At 40.5% G+C, this 24815-nt stretch overlaps 1 protein-coding gene across 2 annotated transcripts in view; it reads right to left on the bottom strand.

Moving 5' to 3' along the window:
* The window catches only part of C4H3orf20 (chromosome 4 C3orf20 homolog), a 95185-nt gene that overhangs the window by 49739 nt on the left and 20631 nt on the right, over positions 1 to 24815 (bottom strand). For both annotated transcript variants that reach the window (XM_058725882.1, XM_058725883.1), the window contains exons 7-10: positions 22785 to 22926; positions 21462 to 21734; positions 6809 to 6961; positions 5912 to 6032 (exon numbers count right to left, since the gene is read on the bottom strand). In XM_058725882.1, the coding sequence (XP_058581865.1) occupies positions 5912 to 6032; positions 6809 to 6961; positions 21462 to 21734; positions 22785 to 22926 (689 nt within the window). The remainder of the gene's footprint in view (positions 1 to 5911; positions 6033 to 6808; positions 6962 to 21461; positions 21735 to 22784; positions 22927 to 24815) is intronic.

The following is a 24815-nucleotide window of genomic DNA, read 5'->3' as shown; positions in this document are numbered from 1 at the left end:
TACTCTCCACAAAGCATAAAATCCCTCCTGGCTTGGGACTGAGATAGCTGTAAGATCTTTCCAGTTCTTATGTTGGAATTTAGCTTTCATGGAGAAGAAAGAATGCCAGTCTCTCTTTGGGGGATTGGCAGAAAAAGTAACTGATGCCTTCCTACCCCTGCCCCTTCACTTTCCAGCCCAAGCTTGGAACCAACTGTGAAAGAGACATAGGAGTCTATAGGCGAATCAGCTTTGGTTCTAGTAGAGTTGGGTGGAAATGCAGCTTGGGTCATAAGCCTACACTATATCTGAATCAGACAACGTGTCCACCCAGGTACCAGTTCTGACTATGAACCTTGGTCTAGAGCATGCAGAGCTGCTTCGGGAAGCTGACAACATGGCAGGAGGCATCAGAATGCACCCCTCCACAGGTGGGTGGGCAGATGACAAAAGGGAACCCAGCAGGGGCTGAGCCACACATACTCAGTCTTCTCTCCTCAATCACCACATATGTCACTACTCTTCCCCTGAAGAGGAGCCAAAGGAACCTACCCACCCCCGCTCCTTTTTAAAATCACTTCCAAAAGGGTGGGATTTTCTATGTAGCAATGCCAGATAGGAACAGGGAGAGGATGAGCTGCCTTTATAACAACTCACTCCTTTCTGAGAATTTTGTGTTCTAGAAGTAAGTCTGAGTTCTGCCTCTGTTAGCAAACTACTGACCTTCTCTGAAGCTCAAATTCCTCAACAGGAAATAGGTGAAAGGCTAATATTAGGTTCAAATGAGATAAAGATTATGGAAGTGACAATGACCCATCACACACAAGAGCAGATACTGTCAGGATGTGTCAGCACAACTCCAGTGTGAGGTCCCTGGATGGTTCTTGTGTACAGAGAGTTATGTATACACAGTGGCCCTACCTATGTAGGTACCTGTGTGGTGATGTGTTCTTCCATTTTCAAAGTCCCTGACCTACATGTACCCAAGGACTCCTCTGAACTAAGCAAATACTCTTCATTTCACTTCTTCCATTTACTTCTACTATCCTACTTGTTGGCCCCAAGGTCTACACTCAATTTCCTCACCACTGAATCCCTTCCTTATACTCTGCAGTCTGAATGCTAGTACTCTCCAGCACCTAGAAAATATTTACTCCATGGCTGTCTTCTTGCCAAGCCTTTTGACATCTTCAAATTTGTTGATCACTTCCACTTAGGAAAAAACCCTACCCTCTCCTGTTCTCCTTCTAGAGACTAGTAGAGAGCTGTGGTTGACAGCTTAAGTGCTACAGCTGGACAGGGTTCAAATCCCAGTGTAGCTACTTACCAGAGGAGCAATTTTAGGCAAATTGGTTGGCTTCTCCGAGCCTGGGGACAGTAACAGAAGCTTTATCCTAGGGGACTGAGCAGATTTCCTGGGGTAAAACATGCACAAGTCTTAGCACAGTACAACTGTTATTTATTATCCCTGCTTCCTGGATGATTTCTCTACAAGCTCATTCACTGCTCATCTTCTTGGGAGTTCATGAGCCAGTCTATCACATATATCTGTCCTCTCTAATCTCTCACCCTTAGCAAGGATTAGGTCACAAAAGGCACTGAGCCAAATCAGCACATCTAAAACTATATTGACGTCCGATCCTGCAGAAATTTCTGTTTCCACCCAAGCACATACTCCACTGTGGAGTCATCTATACTTCTCTTTCCTCTCATTTATCCCTATAGCCTGTGCCTGAATGTCACTGAATCCTTCTATTGAAATGGCTCCTTTAAAATATATTGCTGCTGCCCTTCATCGTGTCAGATCTGACTAGTAACTCCATAACCAGTCTTTGTACTATCCCATCCACTGATCTTTCCCTTAATAGTCAGCTTTCCACACAAATGCTGGACAGAGCATGCCAGCCATCAACTTAGAAACTAACCGGCTGGTTATACTATACTTCCAGTATAGCTGAGTCAGCTCCTAACAGGCTGACCCTCCCACAGAACTTGAAAAAAAATACAAAAAAAAACCCCAACCCAATGACCCAAAGGCTCTGATGAATAAACAAAAGCAGGCAAATTTTGAAGAATCAAAACTTAAAAGAAAGGGCTAGCATGTGATGAATTTCCACTCTACAGTTTTAGCCTGAAGGCAAACTGCAGTCATGGCCAAAACACTACCATCTTTCTGGCCCAGAGAACCAAAGGACTAAACCTGTGGAAATTATAATCACAAAAAAGTAAGGAAAAAATTCCAGAAGGGACAGTGCCAAAGAAATAGACGCCCAAATCCTATGAATAAACCATCCATATCCCTGGCTAATCACTGAACCATGCATGAGTAGTGAAGACTCAAGACAGCTAACTGCTAGGGAATCAGAAAAGCTGAACTGAGATGTGAGCTCCTGCCCACTGTGGTAAGACAAAGTTTGGGACGTGAGTCTAACCAAGTTCACTGCCTGCTAAAACAAAACTGTTAACACTCTTCAGAGAAATACATCAGAATTCAGACTCCACAATCCATAGATCCTCAGATAACCTATACAATGTCAGTGATCCAAAAGTACTCAACATGTAAAGAACTAGTAAAGTGTGAGCTATTCTCAAAAATAACAGATAACCAATCCTGTCTGGTATGTCCCAGATGTTGAAGTTATTAGACAAGAACTTTAAGGCAGCTAATTTAACTATACTCAATGAAGCCAAGGAAATTATATTTGTAATAATGGAAAAAATAGGAAATCTCAGCACAGAAATAGACAATATAAAAAAAAACTTCAATGGAAATTCTAGACTGGAAAATACATATTTGAAATAAAAAAATTCACAGGATTAGATTAGCATAATAGCAGAATGAAGATGTCAGAATAAAAATCAATGAACTTGGGAGATAGATCTATAGAAATTATTCAATCTGAGAAGAGAAGAAAATAGGACAAGAAGAAAGAAGGAGTATATTGAGACAATATTAAAAGCTATTAAAAAAACATAATTGGAGTCTGGGGGAAAAGAGAGAGATTGAGCACATTTTCCCCTAAAATAATGACAGAAGATTTCCCAAAGTGGGTGAAAGACATGAATTTACAAATTCAAGTAAACCTCCAACAGAACAAAGGCAACCACACCTGGACACATCATAGTCAAACTTAGAAAATCAAATTAAAGAAGAAATCTTGAAAGCAGCTAGAGAAAATGAACAACGATTTGAGTAACTACAGACTTCTCATCATAAACTTTAGAGGATATACACAGTGGAACAGCATCTTTAAAATGCCGGAAGGAAAAAAAAAATTCTGTTAACCCAGAATTCCACACCCAGCAAAGATATCCTTTCATAAAGATATTTTTTCATATTAAAGCAAACAGAATTTGTTGCCAGCAGATCTGCACACTTCAATAAATACTAAGGGAACTTATTCAGGCTGAAGAGAAATTATACTATGGGGAAACTTGGATTTTCAGAGGAATGCAAAACCCTGGAAATGGTGAGTATCTGGGTGAAAACAAACTGTCCAATGCAGTCTGCAAGACAATAAGCAAATTCCTCAGCCTAACATCCAATACCTCTTACCTCCACCCCACAGAAGATACACCTCCTGCTCCCTCTTTCTTTTACAAGAAGCACCTGTGAACTTTTTATTTTAATAAAAAAATTTTTTAATGTTTATTTTTGAGAAAGAAAGAGACAGAAAGACAGGACATGAGTGGGGGAGGGGCAGAGAGAGAGGGAGACGCAGAATCTGAAGCAGGCTCCAAGGCTCTGAGCTGTCAGCACAGAGCCCGACGTGGGACTCAAACTCACAAACTGTGAGATCATGACCTGAGCCGAAGTCAGATGCTTAACTGACAGAGCCACCCAAGTGCCCCAAGAAGCACCTGTGATGCCATACAGAGTCCCAACTCCAAGTCTTTACAGATGCTATTCCTTCTACTCAGAATACTCTCCCTTCCTTCTATCTACATGAATCATATGCACACATGTTCACATTACAATTCAAGGGACACCTCATCTTTCAGACCACTCCTGACTGCACTAGCCCTTGTTATGCATTTCTAGATGCAGCTCCAGGGGACAGAACAATGAACAGAACTACACTGCCAAAACACTTTAGTGATGTCAAAGCAACTTCCCCGCCATTATTTTATTTAGTTCTCACAAAAGCACTTTGTATTGATGAGGCAACCAATACTCAGGAGCTGAGTGATTTTCACAAAGCTTCACAGCCAGAGTCGGCAAGGCTGGCACTACACATGGCTTCTTAGACTCTCATTCCAGCTCTCTGTCCACTTGGTCACACTGATACATAAAACATGGTGCCTGTCTGCCACCAATTTATAATCTTTATGGATTATAAACTTTTCATAGAGCTGGAAAATTTAATATTTTAAATTTTAAATATTTAATATTAAGGCAACAATTCAATATACCCCTAGATTGACAATCTCAGACCTGGCCAAGCATCAGAAGTACTTGTGACAACTACAGAAATCTAGCATTCTTGACAGACCACCTGAATCAGAATCTCTCTGAGGCTATGCCTGGGGATCTGCATTTTTTAAAGTTCCATAGGTGGTTCTGATAAGCAACCAGAGCTGAGGACCTCTTCACTGCATGACTAATTATCAAATAACTAACCCAGACTGTGAGTACTATGAGAAGAGACAAATGGATGTGGGCTGCAGTGCCATGATGGAAGGGAGGTATGAGTAGGGCTGTGAAGGAGGGGAAATTTGGATTGGTAGAGAGAGGAGGGAGAACACTTCATGTCTATTCCCTAATAGGAAAGATGAGATATATTTAAGAGATTGAATGTTTCTGAGTAGAGGTGTGATCTATGGCAATTAGGATGCAAGGATGAGAATCCAGTGGCCAATTTAGAGGATGAACAGGAAGGGCACAAGACAGACAATTAGGGGTAGGGTGCCTGAGCCCCACCGCATACTCCTAGAGTACTTCTGTCCATAATCCTTACCTTGAGGCTCTAAATATCAGGCCACCTTGAGTGTATTCTATGTTCTGTGATCTTTCTCTGAATTCCAACCCTATGAGCTTGTTTCTTCTCTCTCACAGCCCTTATTCTTCTCTATCCTGTGTTCTTATTACTCTCCTGGACTTTGGGATTCCTTGGGGGGCTTTGCTGATCTTTCTACCCCCAGATCAGTGATTCTCGATCAATAACAACTTTCTCCTCCAGGGGACATGTGGCAATGTGTGGAGATATTTTTGGTTGTCACAGTTTGGGGAGTGGGTAGTACTGGCATCTGATGGATGATGATAAATATCCTACAATGCATAGTTATAACAAAGACTTATCTATCCCAAAATGTCAGTTCTGCCAAGGATGAGAAAGTCTGCTCTAGATAAAGTAACAAGCACATTTAGTTGCTTTATTAATAAATTAGATTTATCATTATTATTTAGTATTAGTAATTCCACACTAATTTATTATTTAATGAATCTTTGATGAGTGGCTGTCTGAGTAATCAAATGAATAATAAAGAAGGGCTTGTGTTTGTCAGCCACCTTTGACTTTCATGACATAGTAACATTATAAAAACAGAAGCTGAGAAGACCAACATAGAATTGCTAACTTTTCTTATTGCCATGTATAGGCATCAAAAATAAAGACAGCAACTACTATAACAGTTATTTCATAAAGTGAAGGGCATTTAACCATCAAAATGTAGTAATATTAAAAATAATAAAAATAAAAAAGGAGGGATATTACTAAGAAAGTCAGTATGGCAGCCAACAGTTACTGTAGACTGGTGAAAAGTTTACCTCAGCCAGCTCCCAACCACTGTTCATCAACTGGGGAAACTCTGAATGAGACCATAAGCTCCTTAAGGGAAAAGCACCTGTCTTACAGGTAGCCCTATGACTCTTAATGCTGGGCAGTCTGAGGAAGACTGCCAAAGCCACCCCACCTGTGCTGTCCATGCCCACCTGATATTCCAGGGAGAGCAAAGTCTCTGTCTTGGAAGTCCAGCTCCACTTGTGGACTACATAGCCCTTGTAGTCATTGGTAGTCCCACCTTCCTCATCCAAGACCAAGACAAATGGGCAACTAGGAGAAATTCAGAGGTGAGAAGTTGATGCCAGGTCCCTGAAGGAAGCCCTCATCACTATAGGCTACAGGAAGGCAGGGATCTGAGACTCTGTCTTGGGCTGAAGGAACCATGAAGTCCAGCAGGCAGCCTTACTTCCTCTGCCTAATATGGTCTTAGGCCCTTTCACCTGTTGATGCTACTGGAATGTCTGTCATAGAGGGCAGGTCTGAGAGATGATGGAGGTTCAGGCCACATCCAACAGGGGAAGAAATAGAATGTGTGTCCTGTTGCCCAAAAGCTGGAGCATACAGGTGACAAAATGGGAAATGGAACATCTATAATGCAAGAGTCATTCCTTCTGAGAACAGTTCCTCATGAAAGGCCAAAATAAAATCAGCTTTTGGCTGACAAGAATATGTGCCTATCTTAAAAGACCCCACGGAAGTGGTACCCATGGCCTCTCCTTCACTTACTCCTGGTATAAAAAAATTTTCTCTGCTAAGTAATTCTTCTAGGAATTCCATCCAAGTCAACAATCAAGATCTTAGTGCCCTGGGGGTATAAGTGAGGAGTAGGACTTTGGGAATTGCCCCTCTCTTTTGCTATGACATGGATCCAGCAAGCAAAGGTCAGGCATCAAAATACCTACACCCTGCAGGCTCTACTTTAACCCTGTCTCACTGCCCTCCTAGACCTCTGGACATTGATGGCCCCTCCTTTTCCCATGGTGCCTCCCTTTGTCACCATCAAAGATGGTGCCAGGATGGGGCCAGGATTCCCCCAACCAACTCACCGGGCCTTCAGGTTGTAGTGAACACAGCCCTGGCCTTCAGCATTGAACAGAGCCAGAAAGGAGAAGCTGGGTGTGTCATTAAAGAGGCAGGTGATGGTTCTCCCTCTGCAGCACGTGGGGATCTGACACATGGCAATATTTCCAGAAGGATAGCTGGCAGAAATGGTCAAGGAGAACTAGCAGAAAACTCTCCGGGTTCTGCTTTCAGGTGCTCCATGGAAAGTAAGTCTACATGTCAAAATGATAGCTATTTGGTGCATCATTCCCAGTCTTCAAAGACCCTCCCTGCACTTTGCATAAGTAACAACTAAATGACTATGGAACCCAACCATGCCCCAGGTGCCTTCTTGTATCTTCTTTCTATTCCTCACAACCACCCTGTGGTAGGTAGTATTATCTCCATCTCAGAGATGAGTAGGGTCTCTCTGTGTCTGGGGGTGCGGGTGGGGGGTGGTTCTTGGGATGTGGGACTTTCAGTGCTAAAACCAGGAAAGTCCCAGGCAAACCAGGACAAGTTGGCCACCCTACAGATGAGAAATCCAAGGACCAGAGAAATGATCTTCCCCACGTGACACCACAAGGAAGTGGCAGAACCAGGACCTGAATTCTGAAGCCAGTGATATTTCTAATGTTGTCAGGCTGCCTTCCCTTACGATCAGTCTAGAAGAGCAGGCAATGTTTCCCTGCTCATTTCCTACTAAGGTGACTCCAAGAAGCACTGGTCTCAGCTAAATAGGAACATGGTGTGGGCAGCTACTGTAGGAATTTCAGTAGTGCCCAGACAGAAGACTTTCAGTGGTTATCACTGGGGTTCAACCTCTTACGGGTTTCCCATTAATGGGGGAAAAAGAGATAAACAGATAGGAATCATAAGTAGTAACCAAATAGAAATTCTGGAGCTGAATAGTACAATAACTGGAATGAAAAGTCACTAGCTGGGTTTAGCAGCAGATTGAAGCAGAAGAATCAGTGAACTTGAGGATAGATCAATTGGGTTTATCCAGTGTGAGAAGCACAAATTAAAAAGAATGAAGAAAATTTAACAGAGCCTAAGAGACCTATGGCAGACCATCAAACATATCAACATATCCATAACAGGAGTTCCAGAAGGACAAGAGAGAGAAGAGAAGAAAGAATATTAGAAGAAATAATGACTGAAAGTTCCACAAATTTGACGAAAGACATGAATCTACACAATCAAGAAACTCAACAAATTCCAAGGAGAATAATTCAAAGAGTGTCACACTGAGACACATTATTATCAAACTGCCAAAAGACAAAGAGAGAATCTTGAAATCAGCAAGAGAAAAGAGACTCATCATATACATGGGATCTTTAATAAGGTTAAGGGCAATTTCTTATCAGAAAACATGGAGGCCAGGAGGCACTGGGATAGAATATTTAAAGAGCTGAAAGAAAAACTGCCAACCAAGAATTCTATATTGAAAAAAACTATCCCTCAAAAATTAAGAAGAAATTAAGGCTTTCCACATAGATAAAAGCTGAGGGAGTTCATCACTAGTAGACCTACCCTACAAGAAATGCTAGTTCTTCAGGCTGAAATGAAATACTAGACAGCAACTTAAAGCCATACAAAGAAAAAAAGAACACCAGTAAAGGTGTTTATATAAGTAAATATAAAACCAGTATTATTATATTTTGATTTATAATTCCTCTTTTTTTCTGTATTAGTTGAAAGACAAATGCACAAAACAGTAATCGTACATCTATGTTAATGGCACTCAATGCACATATAAAGATGTAACTTCTGATAACAACATAAACGAGGAAGGATGAGCTGTATAGGAGCAGAGTTTTATATACTATTAAGCCTAAGTTGGTATTAAATCAAACTTGTTTCTTGTCAATTATAATACTCAAGTGTATTAGTTTCTTGGGGCTGCTATAACATCCAGGCCAAACCTGATAACCTGAACAACAGAAATTTATTCTCTCACAGTTTTGGAGGTTAGAAGTCTAAAATCAAGGTGTTGACAGGACCATGATCTTGGGGGCTGTGAAGAAGAATCCTTCCTTGCCTCTCTGTAGTTTCTGGTGGTTGCCAAGAATCTTCAGCATTCCTTGGTTTATAGATGCATAATTCTAATCTCTGCCTCAGTCATCACATGGTCTTATTCCCTCTTTGTGGTCCCTGCTTTCTCTTCTTAAGGGTACCAGTCATTGGATTGGAAGCCAATAATGACTTCATCTTAATTTATCTTCAAAGACCCTATTTCCAAATATGATCACATTCTGAGGTTCTAGTGAACATGAATTTTTAGGAGACACTATTAAAGTCCATTATACAAGAGTAACCACTAAAAAAATAACTAAAAAATATGGGGCAAAGAAAATGAGAAAAGAATAAAAATGGAATGCTACAAAAAAAATCAGTTAAACACAAAAGAAGGTAATAATAGAGGAGCTGAGGAGCAAAAAAATGACATATATAAAACGAATAGTAAAATGGTGGAATTAAGTCCTTTCATATCAGCAATTACATTAAATACAAATGGACTAAATTCTGCAACCAAAGAGCAGGGATTGTCAGAATGAATTAAAAAAAAAAAATCCAACTATATGTTGTCTATAAGAGGTTTATTTGAAATCCAAAGATACAACTATGTTGAAAGTCAAATGATGGGAAAAAAGATATTCCATGCAAATAGTAACCAAAATAGAGCAGAGGTGGCTCTGGTATCAGAGAAAACAGACTTTAAAAATTTCTATAAGAGACAAAGAAGGACATTATGTATTGAGAAAAGGGTCAATACCTAGAGAAGATACAATTATAGACATAAATACACCTAACAACGGAGCCCCAAAATATATAAAGCAAAAATTTACAGGATTAAAAATAGAAAAAGTTTTAAGTTGGAGACTTAAAAAGTTAAAAGTTGGAGACTTCACTACCTCATTGCCTTACACAGAAGGTCAATAAAGAAAACAGAATTTGAACAACACTATAAACTAACTAGACCTAACAGAACACTCCACCCAACAGCAGCAGAATGCACATTCTTCTCAAGTGCATAGGACCATTCTCTGATAGAGACAATATGTTAGGACACAAAACAAGTCTCAATAAATTTTAAAAGATTGGAACCTTAGAAAGTATCTTCTCGGACAACAGAATGAAACTAGAAATCAATGGCAGAAGGATATTTGGAAATTTCTCAGGTGCAAATTAAACAATACACATTTTAAACAACCAATGGATAGAGAAGAAATCACAAGGAAAATTAGATGTGTGAAAACAAAAATACAACACATCAAAACTTACAGGATAAGACACGGGAATGAGGTTGGAGGACAGAGTCCATGGGAATGGCACAGAGGCCAGGAATGCTGCCAACACCTGGCCCAGGTCAGTGAGGAGCCCTGGGGACCCAGCCGAGCCTGCTGCTCCTGTTCTCCAACATGCACCTCACAGGGAATGACCCCCAACTAGGTGCCTACTCCTACATTCAAGGCGACCTGATAGGTTTTCTGTCAGATGTTCCACTGTAATAATGCTGGAGTTATGGAGTCTCTGTTTCTTTGCTCCAAAACAAGACATTCTTCCCTGCATATAAAATAGGAGTAATGTTGGTCAGAATCTGGCTGGTGTTTAAAACTGAAGATTGTCATGACTGCTTAATGTAAGCTCTATTCTGAAATAAAATTAATTGTCTTAGAAATACTAAGTCAGTTTAATTCGTAGTGCTCAAAGAATCATCCACACAGGAACACAGTAATACTGGTGACCCAAATTTGCTTTTGGAACCATGAAACTTTGCTCGTTTTTGACTTTGACAATATAATCACAGATGACAATAGCGATGCATGGATTGTACAGTGTGCTCCAGAGAAAAAGCTTCCTATGGAACTACAAGATTCTTATGAAAAAGGATTTTGGACAGAATTTATGGGCAGAGTCTTTAAGTATTTGGGAGACGAAGGTATAAGAAAAGATGAAAAGAGCAGTGACATCAATACCTTGGTGAACTTTACCTTATAAAAAGGATAAATTTGGCTGTATCTTATTTCAGATTCAAATTCAGTCTTCATGGATGGGGTTTTAGAAGCTACCAGTTATCATGATGTGTTAGACAATATGTTTATAAATCCAACATCTTTTGATAGCAATCGTCATCTCTCTGTGAAAAATTATCATGCTCATTCCTGCAATAGGTTCCAAAAAAAAAGAATATTTGCAAAATGTAGTTTTTGTAGATAAACGGTTACAAGAGGGAGTGAATTATACATGAATGGCTTATGTAGGTGATGGTGAAAATGATGCCTTTCCAGTAACTTTTTTAAAGAATGATGATGCCATGCCACAGAAAGGATATACTTTACAGAAAACTCTTTCCAGAATGTCTTAAAATCTTGAACCTATGGAATATTCTGTTGTAGTTTGGTCTTCAGGTGTTGAAATAATTTCTCATTAACAATTTATTTTTTTTATTTTAGAGAGAGTCCATGAGTGGGTGAGAGGGACAAAGGGAGAGAGAGAAAAACCCAAGCAGGCTCCACAGTGTAGAGCCTGATGCAGGGCTCAATCCCATGACTCTGGGATCACAACCTGAGTCAAAATCAAGAATTGGATGCTCAACCAGGTGAACCACCCAGGTGTCACCACAGTTTCTAGTAAAGGAATAATATACCAACAACAATGAAAAACTTATGGGATAAAGTGAGAACAGCGGTCAGGGAGAAATTTATAGCTGTAAATACCCATATTGAAAGAAGAGAGGCGCCTGGGTGGCTCAGTCGGTTAAGCGTCCACTCTTGATTTCAGCTCACATCATGATCTCATGGTTCGTGAGTTCGAGACCCACATCCAGCTCCACGCTGACAGTGTGAAACCTGCTTGGGATTCACACTCTCTCCCTCTCTCTTTGCCCCTCCCCTGCTCACTCTCTATCTCTCAAAATAAATAAATAAGCTTTTTAAAAAAGGGAGAGAAGAAAGATCTCAAATCAATAACCATAATTACCACTTTAGGTACTAGAAAAAGAAGAGCAAATTAAAGTTAAAGCTAGCAGAAGGGAGGAAATAATAAAGATTAGCAGAAACAGAAACAAAAAAGAGAACAGAAAAGCAACAGAAAGAACCAACAAAACCAAAAGTTGGTTCTTTGAAAAGATCGACAAAATTGAGAAAACTGTAACTAGACTGCCAAAAAAAAAAAAAAAGGAAAATTCAAATTCCTAAAATCAGAAATGAAAGTGGAGACATATAAGAGAAGTATATGAACCATTTTACATCTACAGGTTAGATAGCCTACTTGGAAAAAAAATTCCTAGAAACATGCAAAGGGATGGGGCGCCTGGGTGGCTCAGTCGGTTGAGCGTCCGACTTCAGCTCAGGTCACGATCTCGCGGTCCGCGAGTTCGAGCCCTGCGTCGGGCTCTGGGCTGATGGCTCAGAGCCTGGAGCTTGCTTCCGATTCTGTGTCTCCCTCTCTCTCTGCCCCTCCCCCGTTCATGCTGTGTCTCTCTCTGTCTCAAAAATAAAATAAACGTTAAAAAAAAAAAAAATTTAAAAAAAAAAAAAAGAAACATGCAAAGGGAAATTGCAGGATAAAAGATCAACACCCAGAAAGCAGTTGCCCCTCATGAACATGGGTTGTCTTTCCATTTATCTCATTCTTCTTTAATTTATCTTAACAGTATTTTGTAGTTTTTAGTGTACAAGTCTGACACTTCCTTGGTTAAATTTATTCCAAAATATCTTCTTTTTAAAATTTAATTTATTTAAAGTTAATTAATATACAGTGTAGTATTGGTTTCAGAAGTAGACCTCAATTATTCATCACTTACAGATAACACCCCGTGCTCATTCCAAAAAGTGTCCTCCTTAATGCCTGTCACCTATTTAGCCCATACCCCCACCCATATCCCCTCCAGCAGCCCTCAGTTTGTTGAATGTATTTAAGAGTCTCTTACAGTTTGCCTTCCCTTCCCTATTTTCATCTGTTTTGTTTCTTAAATTCCATGAGTGAAATACATTTGTCTCTGACTTGTTTAGCTTAGCATAATACACTCTAGTTACACCCACCTTGTTGCAAATGGCAATATTTCATTCTTTTTGATCACTGAGTAATAATACATTGTGTATGTATGTATGTGCATGTATATATACATACATGTGTATATATACATACATGTGTATACGCACACGTGTATATACACACATGTGTATATACATACATGTGTATATACATACATGTGTATATATACATACACATACATACATACATACATGCACACATACATACACACACATACATGCCACATCTTCCTTATCCATTCATCAGCCAAAGGACATCTGGGTTCTTTCCATAATTTGGCTATTGTTGGCAGTGCTGCTATAAACAGTGGGATGCATGTACCCCCTCAAATCACCATTTTTACATCCTTTGGATAAATTCCTAGTAGTGCAATTGCTAGGTTGTAGGGTAGTTCTATTTTTAATTTTTTGAGGAAACTCCACTAGGTTTTCCAGAGTGGCTGTACCAATTTGCATTCCCACCAGCAGTGCAAAAGGGTTCCTTTTTCTCTGTATCTTTGCCAATATCTGTTGTTGCCTGAGTTGTTAATTTTAACCATTCTGACAGATGTGAGGTGGTATCTCACTGTGGTTTTGATTTGTATTTTTTTGATGATGAGTGACATTGAGTATCTTTTCATGTGTCTGTTAGCCATCTGGATGTCTTCTTTGGAAAAGTGTCTATTCATATCTTCTGCCCATTTCTTCACTGGACTTTTTGGCTTTTTGAGCTTGATAAGTTGTTTATAGATTTTGGATACTAACCCTTTATCTGATATGTCATTTGCAAATATCTTCTCCCATTATTTCCATTGACTTTTAATTTTGTTAATTGTTTCCTTTGCTGTGCAGAAGCTTTTTATCTTGATGAGGTCCCAATAGTTCATTTTTGCTTTTAATTCCCTTGCCTCTGGAAATATGTCTAGTAAAAAGTTGCTATGGCCAAGGTCAAAGAGGTTGCTGCCTGTTTTCTCCTCTAGTATTTTGATGGTTTCCTATCTCACATTTAGGTCTTTCATATATGTTGAATTTATTTTTGTGTATGGTGTAAGAAAGTGGTCCAGGTTCATTCTTCTGCATGTCGCTGTCCAGTTTTTCCAGCACCATTTGCTGAAGACACTGTCTTTTTTCCATTGGATATTCTTTCATATTTTGTCAAATATTAGTTGGCCATATATTTGTAGGTCCATTTCTGGGTTAGAGAACCCAGAACCATACTGTCTTGATGATTACAGCTTTGTAATATAGCTTGATGCCTGGAGTTATATGCCTTCAGCTTTAGTTTGCTTTTTCAACAATACTTTGGCTATAAAGGGTCTTTTCTGGTTCCATACAAATTTTAGAATTGTTTATTCTAGCTCTGTGAAGACTGCTGGCTTGAGTTTCCCAAACAAACAAAAACTAAAGGAGTTTGTGACCACTAAACCACTCCTGCAAGAAATTTTAAGGGGGAACACACTGAATGGAGAAAAAAAGAAGACCAAAGCAACAAAGACTACCAAGGGCCAGAGGACATCGCCAGAAACACCAACTCTATAGGTAACACAATGGCACTAAATTCATATCTCTCAACAATTACTCTGAATGTAAATAGACTAAATGCTCCAATAAAATGACATAGGGCATCAAAACGGATAAAAAACAAGATTCATCTATATGCTGCCTACAAGAGACTCATTTTAGATCTAAGGACACCTGCAGATTGAAAGTGAGGGGATGGAGAACCATCTATCATGCTAATGGACATCAAAAGAAACAAAGACTGTAACAAGAGATGAATAAGCGCATTATATCATAATTAAGGGGTCTATCCATCAAGAAAATATAACAATTGTAAATATTTAGGCCCCCAACTTGCAAGACTCAAACATATAAATCAATTAATCACAAACATAAACTCATTGATAATAATGCCATAATAGTAGGAGACTTTAATACCCCACTTACCACAATGGACAGATCATCTAAGCAGAAAATCAGCAGGGAAACAATGGCTATGAATGACACACTGGACAAGATGAACTTAAAAGATATATTCCGAACATTTTATCCTAAAGCAACAGAATGCACATTCTTCTCGACTGCACATGGAACATTCTCCAGAAAAGATTACATACTGAGTCACAAATCAACCCTCAACAAGTACAAAAAGATCAGGATCACACCATGCATATTTTCATATCACAACTCTATGACACTTGAAATCAACCACAAGAAAAAATTTGGAAAGCCCTCAAACATTGAGGTTAAATAAAATCCTACTAAAGAAATGAATGGGGGGCACCTGGGTGGCTCAGTTAGTTATGCGTCCAACTTCGGCTCAGGTCATGATCTCACCGTTCATGAGTTCGAGCCCCACGTCAGGCTCTGTGCTGACAGCTCAGAGCCTGGAGCCTGCTTCGGATTCTGTGTCTTCCTCTCTCTCTGTCCTTTCCCCACTCATACTGTCTCTCTCTGCCTCTCAAAAAATGAATAAATGCTAAAAAAAAAAATCTTAAAAACAAAAAAGAAATGAATGGGTTAACCAGGAAATTAAAGAAGCACTTAAAAAAAATTTTTTTTAACGTTTATTTATTTTTGAGACAGAGAGAGACAGAGCATGAACGGGGGAGGGTCAGAGAGAGAGGGAGACACAGAATCTGAAACAGGCTCCAGGCTCTGAGCAGTCAGCACAGAGCCCCGACGCGGGGCTGGAACTCACATACCGCGAGATCGTGACCTGAGCCGAAGTTGGACGCTTAACCGACTAAGCCACCCAGGCGCCCCAAAGAAGCACTTTTTAAAAGTACATGCAAGCAAATGAAAATGAAAACATGACAGTCCAAACCCTTTGGGATGCAGCAAAGGCAGTCCTAAGAGGAAAATACATTGCAATTCAGGCCTATCACAAGAAGCAACAAAGGTCCCAAATACACACATCCTAACCTTACACCTAAAGGAGCTAGAAAAGGAGCAGCAAATAAAGCCTAAAGCTGGCAGAAGAAAGGAAGCAATAAAGATTAGAGCAGAAACAAGATGTAGAAACCAAAACCCCAGTAGAACAGATCAATGAAATTAAAGGCTGTTTTTTTTTTGAAGGAAATCTAGCCAGACTTATCAAAAAAAGAGAGAGAACTTAAATAGAAAAAATCACGAATTAAAGAGGAGAGATCACAACCAACACCACAGAAATACAAAAAATTATAAGGGAATACTATGAAAAATTATATGCCAACAAACTGGACAATTTGGAAGAAATGGACAAATTCCTAGAAACTCATACACTACCAAAACTGAAACAGGAAGGAACAGAACATTTGAAGAGGCCCATAATCAGGAAAGAAATTGAATCAGTTATCCAAAACCTTCCAACAAACAAGAGTCCTGGGCCAGATAGCTTCCCAGGGGAATTATACCAGACAGGTGAAGAAGGATTGATGCCTATTCTCCTAAAAGTGTTCTAAAAAATAGAAATGGAAGGAAGCTTCCAGACTCATTCTCTGAAGACAGCGTTACCTTGATTCTAAAACCAGACAAAGACCCCACTAAAAAGTAGAATTACAAGCCAATATCCCTGATGAAACTGGATATTAAAATCATCAACAAGATACTAACAAATTGAATTCACAGTACATTAAAAGGATTATTCGCCATCATCAAGTGGTATTTTCCCAGGCTACAAGGCTGGTTCAATATTCACAAAGCAGTCAACGTGATACACCACATTAATAAAAGAAAGGATAAGTACCACATGATCCTCTCAATAGATGCAGAAAAAGCATGTGACAAAATATAGCATCCTTTCTTGATAAAAACCCTCAAGAATGTGGGGATAGAGGGAACAAATCTCAACATCATAAAGGCCACATATGACAGACCCACAGCTAATATCATTCTCAATGGGGAAAAACAGAGCTTCCTCCCTAAGGTCAGGAACATGACAGGGAGGTCCACTCTCACCCCTGTTGTTCAACAGGGTACTGGAAGTCCTAGCCTCGGCAATTAGACAACAAAAAGAAATAAAAGGCATATAAATTGGCAAAGAAGAAGTCAAACCTTTACTCTTTGCAGTGACAAGATACTCTAAATGGAAAACCCAAAAGACTCCACAAAAAACTGCTAGAACTGATACATGAATTCAGCAAAGTCACAGGATATAAAATAAATGTACAGAAGTTGGTTGATTTCTATACACCAATAATGGAGCAGCAGAAAGAGTAATCAAGGAGTCAATCCCACTTACAACTGCACCAAAAACCATAAAATACCTAGGAATAAACCTAATCAAAGAGGTAAAAGATTTGTATAGTGAAAACTATAGAAAGCTTATGAAAGAAACTAAAGAAGACACAAAGAAATGGAAAAACATTCCATGCACATGGATTGGAAGAACAAATATTGTTAAAATATCAATACTACCCAAAGAAATACACATATTCAGTACAATCCTTATCAAAATACTCTTTTTGACACTATTGTAAATGGCATCATTTCCTTTTGTTCATTTCCTTTTTATTGTTATAGTTGTTCATACAGCATTTCATATCATTTGTGGCTAGTATTTATGAATTGGAAGACTTCATCTTATTCATGGCAATATGCCCCACAGTAAACTACAGATTCAATTCAATCCATATCAAAATTTCATCAATCTTTTTTGCAAAAAATGGAAAACTTATTTTAAAATTCATATGGACTTGCACTGGACCCCACATAACCAAAAAAATATTGAAAAAAGAACAAAGTTGAAGGACTCAAATTTCCTGATTTCAACACATTACTATAAAGCTACAATAATCAAAACACTGTGGCACGAGCACAATAAGACATACAGATCAATGGAATAGAATTAAGACTACAAATGGGGCGCCTGGGTGGCTCAGTCGGTTAAGCGTCCGACTTCAGCTCAGGTCACGATCTCGCGGTACGTGGGTTCGAGCCCCGCATAGGGCTCTGGGCTGATGGCTCAGAGCCTGGAGCCTGCTTCCAATTCTGTGTCTCACTCTCTCTCTGCCCCTCCCCCGTTCATGCTCTGTCTCTCTCTGTCTCAAAAATAAATAAAAAACGTTAAAAAAAAAAGACTACAAAAATAAACTCATACATCTATGGTTAACGATCTTCAGCAAGGGTGCCAAGAACATTCAATGGTGAAAGAATAGTTTACTCAAGAAATAGAGGTGGAACAACTGGGAATCACATGTGAAAGAATGGAGTTGGAGCCTTATATCACCATATGCACCATATGCAAAAATCAACTCAAAATGGATCAAAGACCTAAATGTAAGAGCTATAAGTATGAAACTCTTAGAAGACAACACAGGCATGAGAATGGTTTCTTAAATATGAAACCCAAAGCATAAGGAATAAAAAAAAGAAAAACTGGACTTCATAAAAATTAAAAACTTCCACATACCAAAGAGGGTGAGCAAGAGTGAAAAAATTTCCCACAGTATAGGAAAAAAAATTTGCAAATCATATGTCTGATAAGGATCTAGTATCTACAATATATAAAGGAACTCTTACAACTCAGCAAGTAAAGGACAATCAAAAAATGTGCAAAAGACTTGAATACATATTTTTACAAGAAGATACACAAAGAAGGCATATGAATATACTTGAAATTGTTAGTTATTAGAAAAATTCTATTCAAAACCACAATGAGATATGACTTTACATCTACTAGAATGGCTGGAACTTAAAAATTGAAATGTATCAAGTGTAGTCAAGAATGTAGAGAACCTGGAACCCTCATACATGTGGGTGGGGATATAAAATAGCACAGTCACTGTGGAAAACTTTTTGGAGGTTCCTAAGTAAGTTAAACATAGAATTACCATATAATCCAGGAATTCTACTCCTAGGTATAGACCCGAAAGAATTGAAAACAGGTGTGCAAAAACTTCTATAAGAATGTTCATAGCCAAATGGTGGGGAAAGTCTAATGTCCATAAACAAATGAATGAATTAGAAAAAAGTGGAATATCCATATAACAAAATTTTATACACACACACACGTTATAATATATATATAACAGAAATTCTGAGACATGCTGCAATATGTGTGAACCTTGAAAACATTATGCTAAGTGAAGGAGGCCAGACACAAAAGGTCACATGTTGTAGGATTCCATTTACATGAGGTGCCCAGAATAGGCAAATCAAAAGAAATAGAAAACAGATTGGTGGTTGCCAGGGCTAGGGTAGGGGAAAACAGAAAGTAACAGAAAACTGCTTAATGGGTATAGGGTTTTCTTTTGGGGTGATGAAATGCTTGTGGAACTTGATAGCGGTGATGGTAGCACAATGCTGTAAATGCACTAAATGCCACTAAATTGTATATATTAAAATATTTTATTTTATGCTATGTAAATGTCAATTAAAAAAGAGGCAGTGATGTATATTAAAATGTGGATGAACCTTGAAAACATTAATGTGAGTGAAAGAAGCCAGATACAAAAGGCCACATATTGCATGATCCTATTTACATGAAATATCTGAAACAGGCGAATGCATAGAGGCAAAAAGCAGATTAGTGGTCCCCAGGAGCTACAGGGAGGGGAAATGGGGAGTGACTGCTTAACAGACACATGGGATTTGCTTTCAGGGTGATGAAAACACCCTGAAACTAGATAGTGGTGATGACTGCATAGCATTGTGAATGTACTTAATGCCGTTGAGTGATACACTTTAAAATGGTTAAAACGATAAATTTTTTGTTATGTATATTTTACCATATTTAAAAAAAACACAGAGTGGTTCTGAGTGCTCCACCAACCCTTAAGGGCACAGCGCTGAGCACAGCACTGTGCACTGTGATTAGGGTTTGTTTCTAATGTGATGAGTCTGTCTGTGCATATGAAAAAAGGTTTTGAGGGAAGTTTGAGGGGAGAATGGGCAGCTGAGCCAAGACATCCAGGAGGTGCTGACAATGGAATGAATGAAACCCAAATGAAAGGAATACTGGGATGGTTTCTGGGGTCTGGTGTTGACAAAGAGCAAACCAATCAGGGCTGGGAGGTTTTGGCATCCCAAGGGCAGATGAACCATTTCTACCTGAGAGCTTTGTCCAGCAATCTCCATGGGACCAGAATTAATCGCTGAGCCCAGAAAACGTCTTCCAAACATTTTCTCTACTTCCAAGGGATCCAACAGCTGCATGGGTGCTTTGGCCATTTGAATGCAGTAACACAGAATTTCTCTATCAAGATCACTGGGTCCAACTTCCTCAGCTTCAAATGAAGGGAAGTGAGGCCCAGAGAGATGAAGTGGCCTGTGCAGGGTCACCAAGAAGAACTGGCCCTAGAACCCAGCCTCTTGGGACTCCCAAAGAGGAAATGCGTTGATGGCCAGGATGTGGTTATTTCTGGCATATGAGTCAAGCATGCCAGCAGCAAGGCCTGCAGGTTTGGGTGGTCTCACCCAGGGGGACCTCAAGATTCTGGAACAGGGAAGAGAACAGACTGTGCTCTAGCTCACCTACTCTGGTCCTGCTGATAGCAACAGAATTCACAGACATAGCTTTTCCAGGGGCTCAGGAAGACAATCCTACTCAAGGCAGTGGAAGAATAGGAAAGGGGGAAAGGAGAGCCCTTGACCCACAGCAAGCAGCAGCTACCCTGGAAGGAGTATGACAAGGCTCACTGGAAGCAAGGCTGAGCAGAGTGTGATGAATGGATTCATTTACAGTCAGAGAAACAATAGGACTCCTTTGACAGGGTGCTTAAATTCTGAATTCCCAGTTCAGTCGGAGAGGAGGCCAAATGAAGTGAGGGGGGACTGCTGCTGGGCAGCCTGAGAGTTCAGAGAGCTCCCTCTCCTCTAAAGGTATGGGCCACTAAGTACCTAGAGGTTTTATTATTAAATGAGGCTCCCTTCCATCCCCCATCTCCTACTCTCTGCTGGAGGAAACAATCCTAGAAGGCATAAAAATGGTGCCAGAAAGAGGGCCCTAAATGGAGGTGAAGCGGCCTTGAACCCAGGCCTGGCTTTGCCACCAAATTCCTTTTGTGACATTAAATTGAGTCACACCATCTGTTCCTACAAAGAAGGGACAAGAATGTCTGGCTTAGTGTCTCCTCTCTTTGACGTATCATCCAACTCAGAGTGCAGAACCTGGAATAAGTGCTTTGCCCTCTCTGGCTTCACAGCCTTGCTGCCAAATGAGTTGGGCATCCGGTCCAGCCCCACTGCCTACTGGGGAGTGAATGACAGGACCGGGCTGCAAGGTGAATTCTTCTTCTTCTTTTTTAAGTTTATTCATTTATTTTTGAGAGACAAAGAGAGAGGCAGATAGAGAATCCCAAGCAGGCTCCACTCTGTTAGTGCAGAGCCCAACACGAGGCTCAATCTCACAAACATGAGATCATGACCTGAGCCAAAATCAAGAGCCAGATGCTCAACTCACGGAGCCACCCAGGTGCCCCTCCAAGGTGACTTCTTGATGCACTGTTTCCCACCCAGACATCCTCCAAAGAGAGCCTTCTCTGACCTGGACAAATGCTTAATGTCCTGAAGAACCTGTGACCAGGCTTCTCTGGTCAGGTGAAAAGCCAAAGTAAATAATCAGGCCTGTTCAAACCCATAAATTTTCTGGGGCTGAGTTGTTGGGGAGAAGGGGCAGCAGCAAATAAAAGGATACTACACGAAGGAGGATCCATCACAGAAGGTGTAATGCAACTTGATGACCTTCTTGGATGTCTTAGACTCCTGAGAACGTTGGCTGAAGTGAGGCTGTTGGTGGGCAGGAGGCTGGTGAGGGGTGGGAGTGGAAGTCTGAGCACCTGGAGGGTGAGGGGTCTGAGCGTCCCCTTTCGGGGCTGACATTAGATGAGAGGGCATCTTTGCCCTGTAGTTGCGAAAGATCATGGGGTAGGAGAAATTCCTCCCTTTCCACGAGGCCCTTTCAGCTTCTCTGCAGGGAAGGAGACCAACATATCTTCTAGCCACTTGGCTCTTACTCACCAGGAACACTCTCTCTATAGCCCCTGCCCAGCTCCCAAGACTCTCGTCCCATTTCTCTGTCCCCAAAGTACCTGTGCCCACCCCACTCCCCCTCATCCTAAAGGCAGTACTTAGGAAGAACTGGGAAGGCCCTGGTACCCCTCTGAAACCATTCCTTGCCTGATTTCCACTGTAAGCAATGGGATGAGTACGCATGGAGTGGGACTGAGTACAGAAGGGGAGTCTGGAGAGCAGGGTCTGGGGACTCTGCTCACTCCCCACTCCTGAGGTTACAAAGAAAGAGCTTCCATCCAGAATGTTACAGTAAAGGGCAAACTGGGTAGCTTCCCTTCTCCCATGTTCTGTAGCTGCAATGATGGCCCATGGGAGCCCAAGACATATGCCTTAGATGGGGCTAGGGTTTAAATCCTTTATGGCCCATGGTCTGAGCCTTTGGAGAAATGTAGACTAACTTACTAGGACTTGTGAGACCCCAAATCATAGATATCATTAATCACCCAGGTCAATGTTTTTTGTTTGCTCTGAGAGGATTTTTGCTGCTGCTGCTGCTGCTGCTGTTGTAGGAAAACATCTGACAAATTGTGTTAAGAAATAAACATTCAAGTCACAAAGCCTAAAAAGTGTAAGGAGCCCTGCAAAAGGTGAGGAGGCTAAGATCAATGACCTGGTGTCAGGTCCACCAAATTGTGGGACCTCCGGCAATAGCTTATTGGCTTGCTCTGGCTACTGGTTTTCTCATCCGCAAAATGGGCATACCCCTTCTTCCTCATCAGGTTATAGTGAGGGCTGAAAAGGACTGTGAGTGGTGAGAGTGTAGGGACATGAATGCATATGAGGGATGGCCATCACCCCATCACTGGTCACTGTCGTTGGGGGCACTGGGCAGCTGGCACTTCCTGGCCCTGTTCAGACACTTCCGTGAATTCCCCGTCATGCACACACAGGTAGCTGGCAGCCATACCCAATGTTCGCTTCTGCCCCCAACCACCCAGGTGCTCACATAAGGCGACACATCTCCTGCAGCTTCTCTCGGGCCTCAGGGCAGGGGTCGCTGAACTCCATACTGTCAGAAGCAGAGTTTCTGAGTCCTCGTTGGAGGGGTGACATGGTTATGTCTTCGAAGTTTTTTGATCTGCCTGTGGCTGGAGAGGAAGAAGTTAGAGAGGGGTTCTAGAGGATGGTTTCTTAAGACGTCATGTTCACATGGGGGTGAGGTGACAGGGAGCACTTCTCCTGATAGTCAAAATAATCGGGGGGCATCATTCATGCTTCCCGGGGATGGGAATCCCTGGCATGTCACTATAACACAGAGACACTGCTCTGTGAGTCAACTAAGAATGTGTTAGGAACAGGCATGTGCAGAGTGGCGTACCCAGCTATGTTTCCCCAGGACAGCCTGGGCCTGGGGCTGTCATGCATGCTGAAGTGATTCCCTTTTGACACTTCTGATTAAAGACAGAAAATCTCAGTTCCAACTCAATTGGCTGCAACACTTCTCCGACGCTGGCTAATCTTGGGCCTTCTGCAGAGGGCAGTGTGTATCGACAGACTAAGACTGCATTTTTCTTTTCTTTTCTTTTTTTTTTTTTTTTTTTTTTACATATTGTGGTAAAATACATGTAACAAAAATTTACCATCCTAACCATTTTTACATGTACAGTTCAGTGATATTAAATACATTCACACTGCTGTGCAACAATCACTATCATCTACCTCTATAACTCTTTCTCATTTTGTAAATTAAAGTTCTTACCCATTAAATAGTAACAACTCCCCATTCTCTACTCCCCCCAGCCTCTAGTAACCATCACCTTACTTTCTGTCTGAGTCTGACTATTCTAAATACCTCATATAAGTAGAGCCATATAGTACTTATCTTTTTGTGATTAGCTTATTTCACTTAGCATAATGTCCTCAAGCTTCTTCCACATTATAGCATGTGTCAGAATTTCCTCCCTTTTAAAGGCTGAGCGGGCGCCTGGGTGGCGCAGTCGGTTAAGCGTCCGACTTCAGCCAGGTCACGATCTTGCGGTCCGTGAGTTCGAGCCCCGCGTCAGGCTCTGGTCAGGCTCTGGGCTGATGGCTCCGAGCCTGGAGCCTGTTTCCGATTCTGTGTCTCCCTCTCTCTCTGCCCCTCCCCCGTTCATGCTCTGTCTCTCTCTGTCCCAAAAATAAATTAAAAAAAAAAAAATAAATAAAGGCTGAGCAATATTCCGATGTGTATGTATAGACCACATTTTATCCACTCATCCATTGATGGACACTTGGGTTGCTTCCATGTTTTAGCTATTGAGAATAATGTTGCATGGAACATGGAACATATATATATATATATATATATATATATATATATATATATATATATATATAAAATGTGTATGTTTCCAATTTGAACGTCTTTTATTCCTTTTCTTCTCAATCTTGCTTTGGCTAGAACTTCCAGTTCTAAGTTGAATATAAGGGGTGAACTTGGGTACCTTTTCCTTGTTCCTGATCTTAGAAGAAGAGCTTTCCATCTTTCATCACTGAATATGATGCTTGTTCTGTTTTTCACATATGACTTTTACCACGTGAAGGTAGTTTACTTCTATTCCTAGTTTGTTGAGTGTTTTTTAATCATGAAAGGGTGTTGAATTGTCAAATGCTTTTTCTGCACTGAGATGATCATGTGGTTTTTTTCCCCTTCACTCTGTGATTGAGTTTTGTTATTGAACCATGTTTGCATTCCAGGAATAAATCCTTCTTGGTGTCATGCTGTATAATCCCTAATGTACTATTGAATTCCGTTTGCTAGTATATTGTGGAAGATTTTTGCATCAATGTTCATAAAAGACATTGTCTGTGGTTTTCTTTTATTGTAGTGCCCTAGTCTGGTTCTGGTATCAGGGTAATGCTGGCCTCACAGAAGGAGTTGAGAAGTGTTCCCTCTTATTTTTTTGTTAAACTTTGAGAATGAAGAATAATTGTAATTAGTTCTTTAAATGTTTGGTAGAATTCACCACTGAAGCCATCAGGTCTAGGGTTTTTCTTT

The sequence above is a fragment of the Neofelis nebulosa genome, chromosome 4 (assembly GCF_028018385.1).
Source record: "Neofelis nebulosa isolate mNeoNeb1 chromosome 4, mNeoNeb1.pri, whole genome shotgun sequence".
Lineage (NCBI taxonomy): Eukaryota > Metazoa > Chordata > Mammalia > Carnivora > Felidae > Neofelis > Neofelis nebulosa.
The sequence above is the reverse complement of the archived record's forward strand: the minus strand, read 5'-3'. Positions and strand labels throughout refer to the sequence as shown.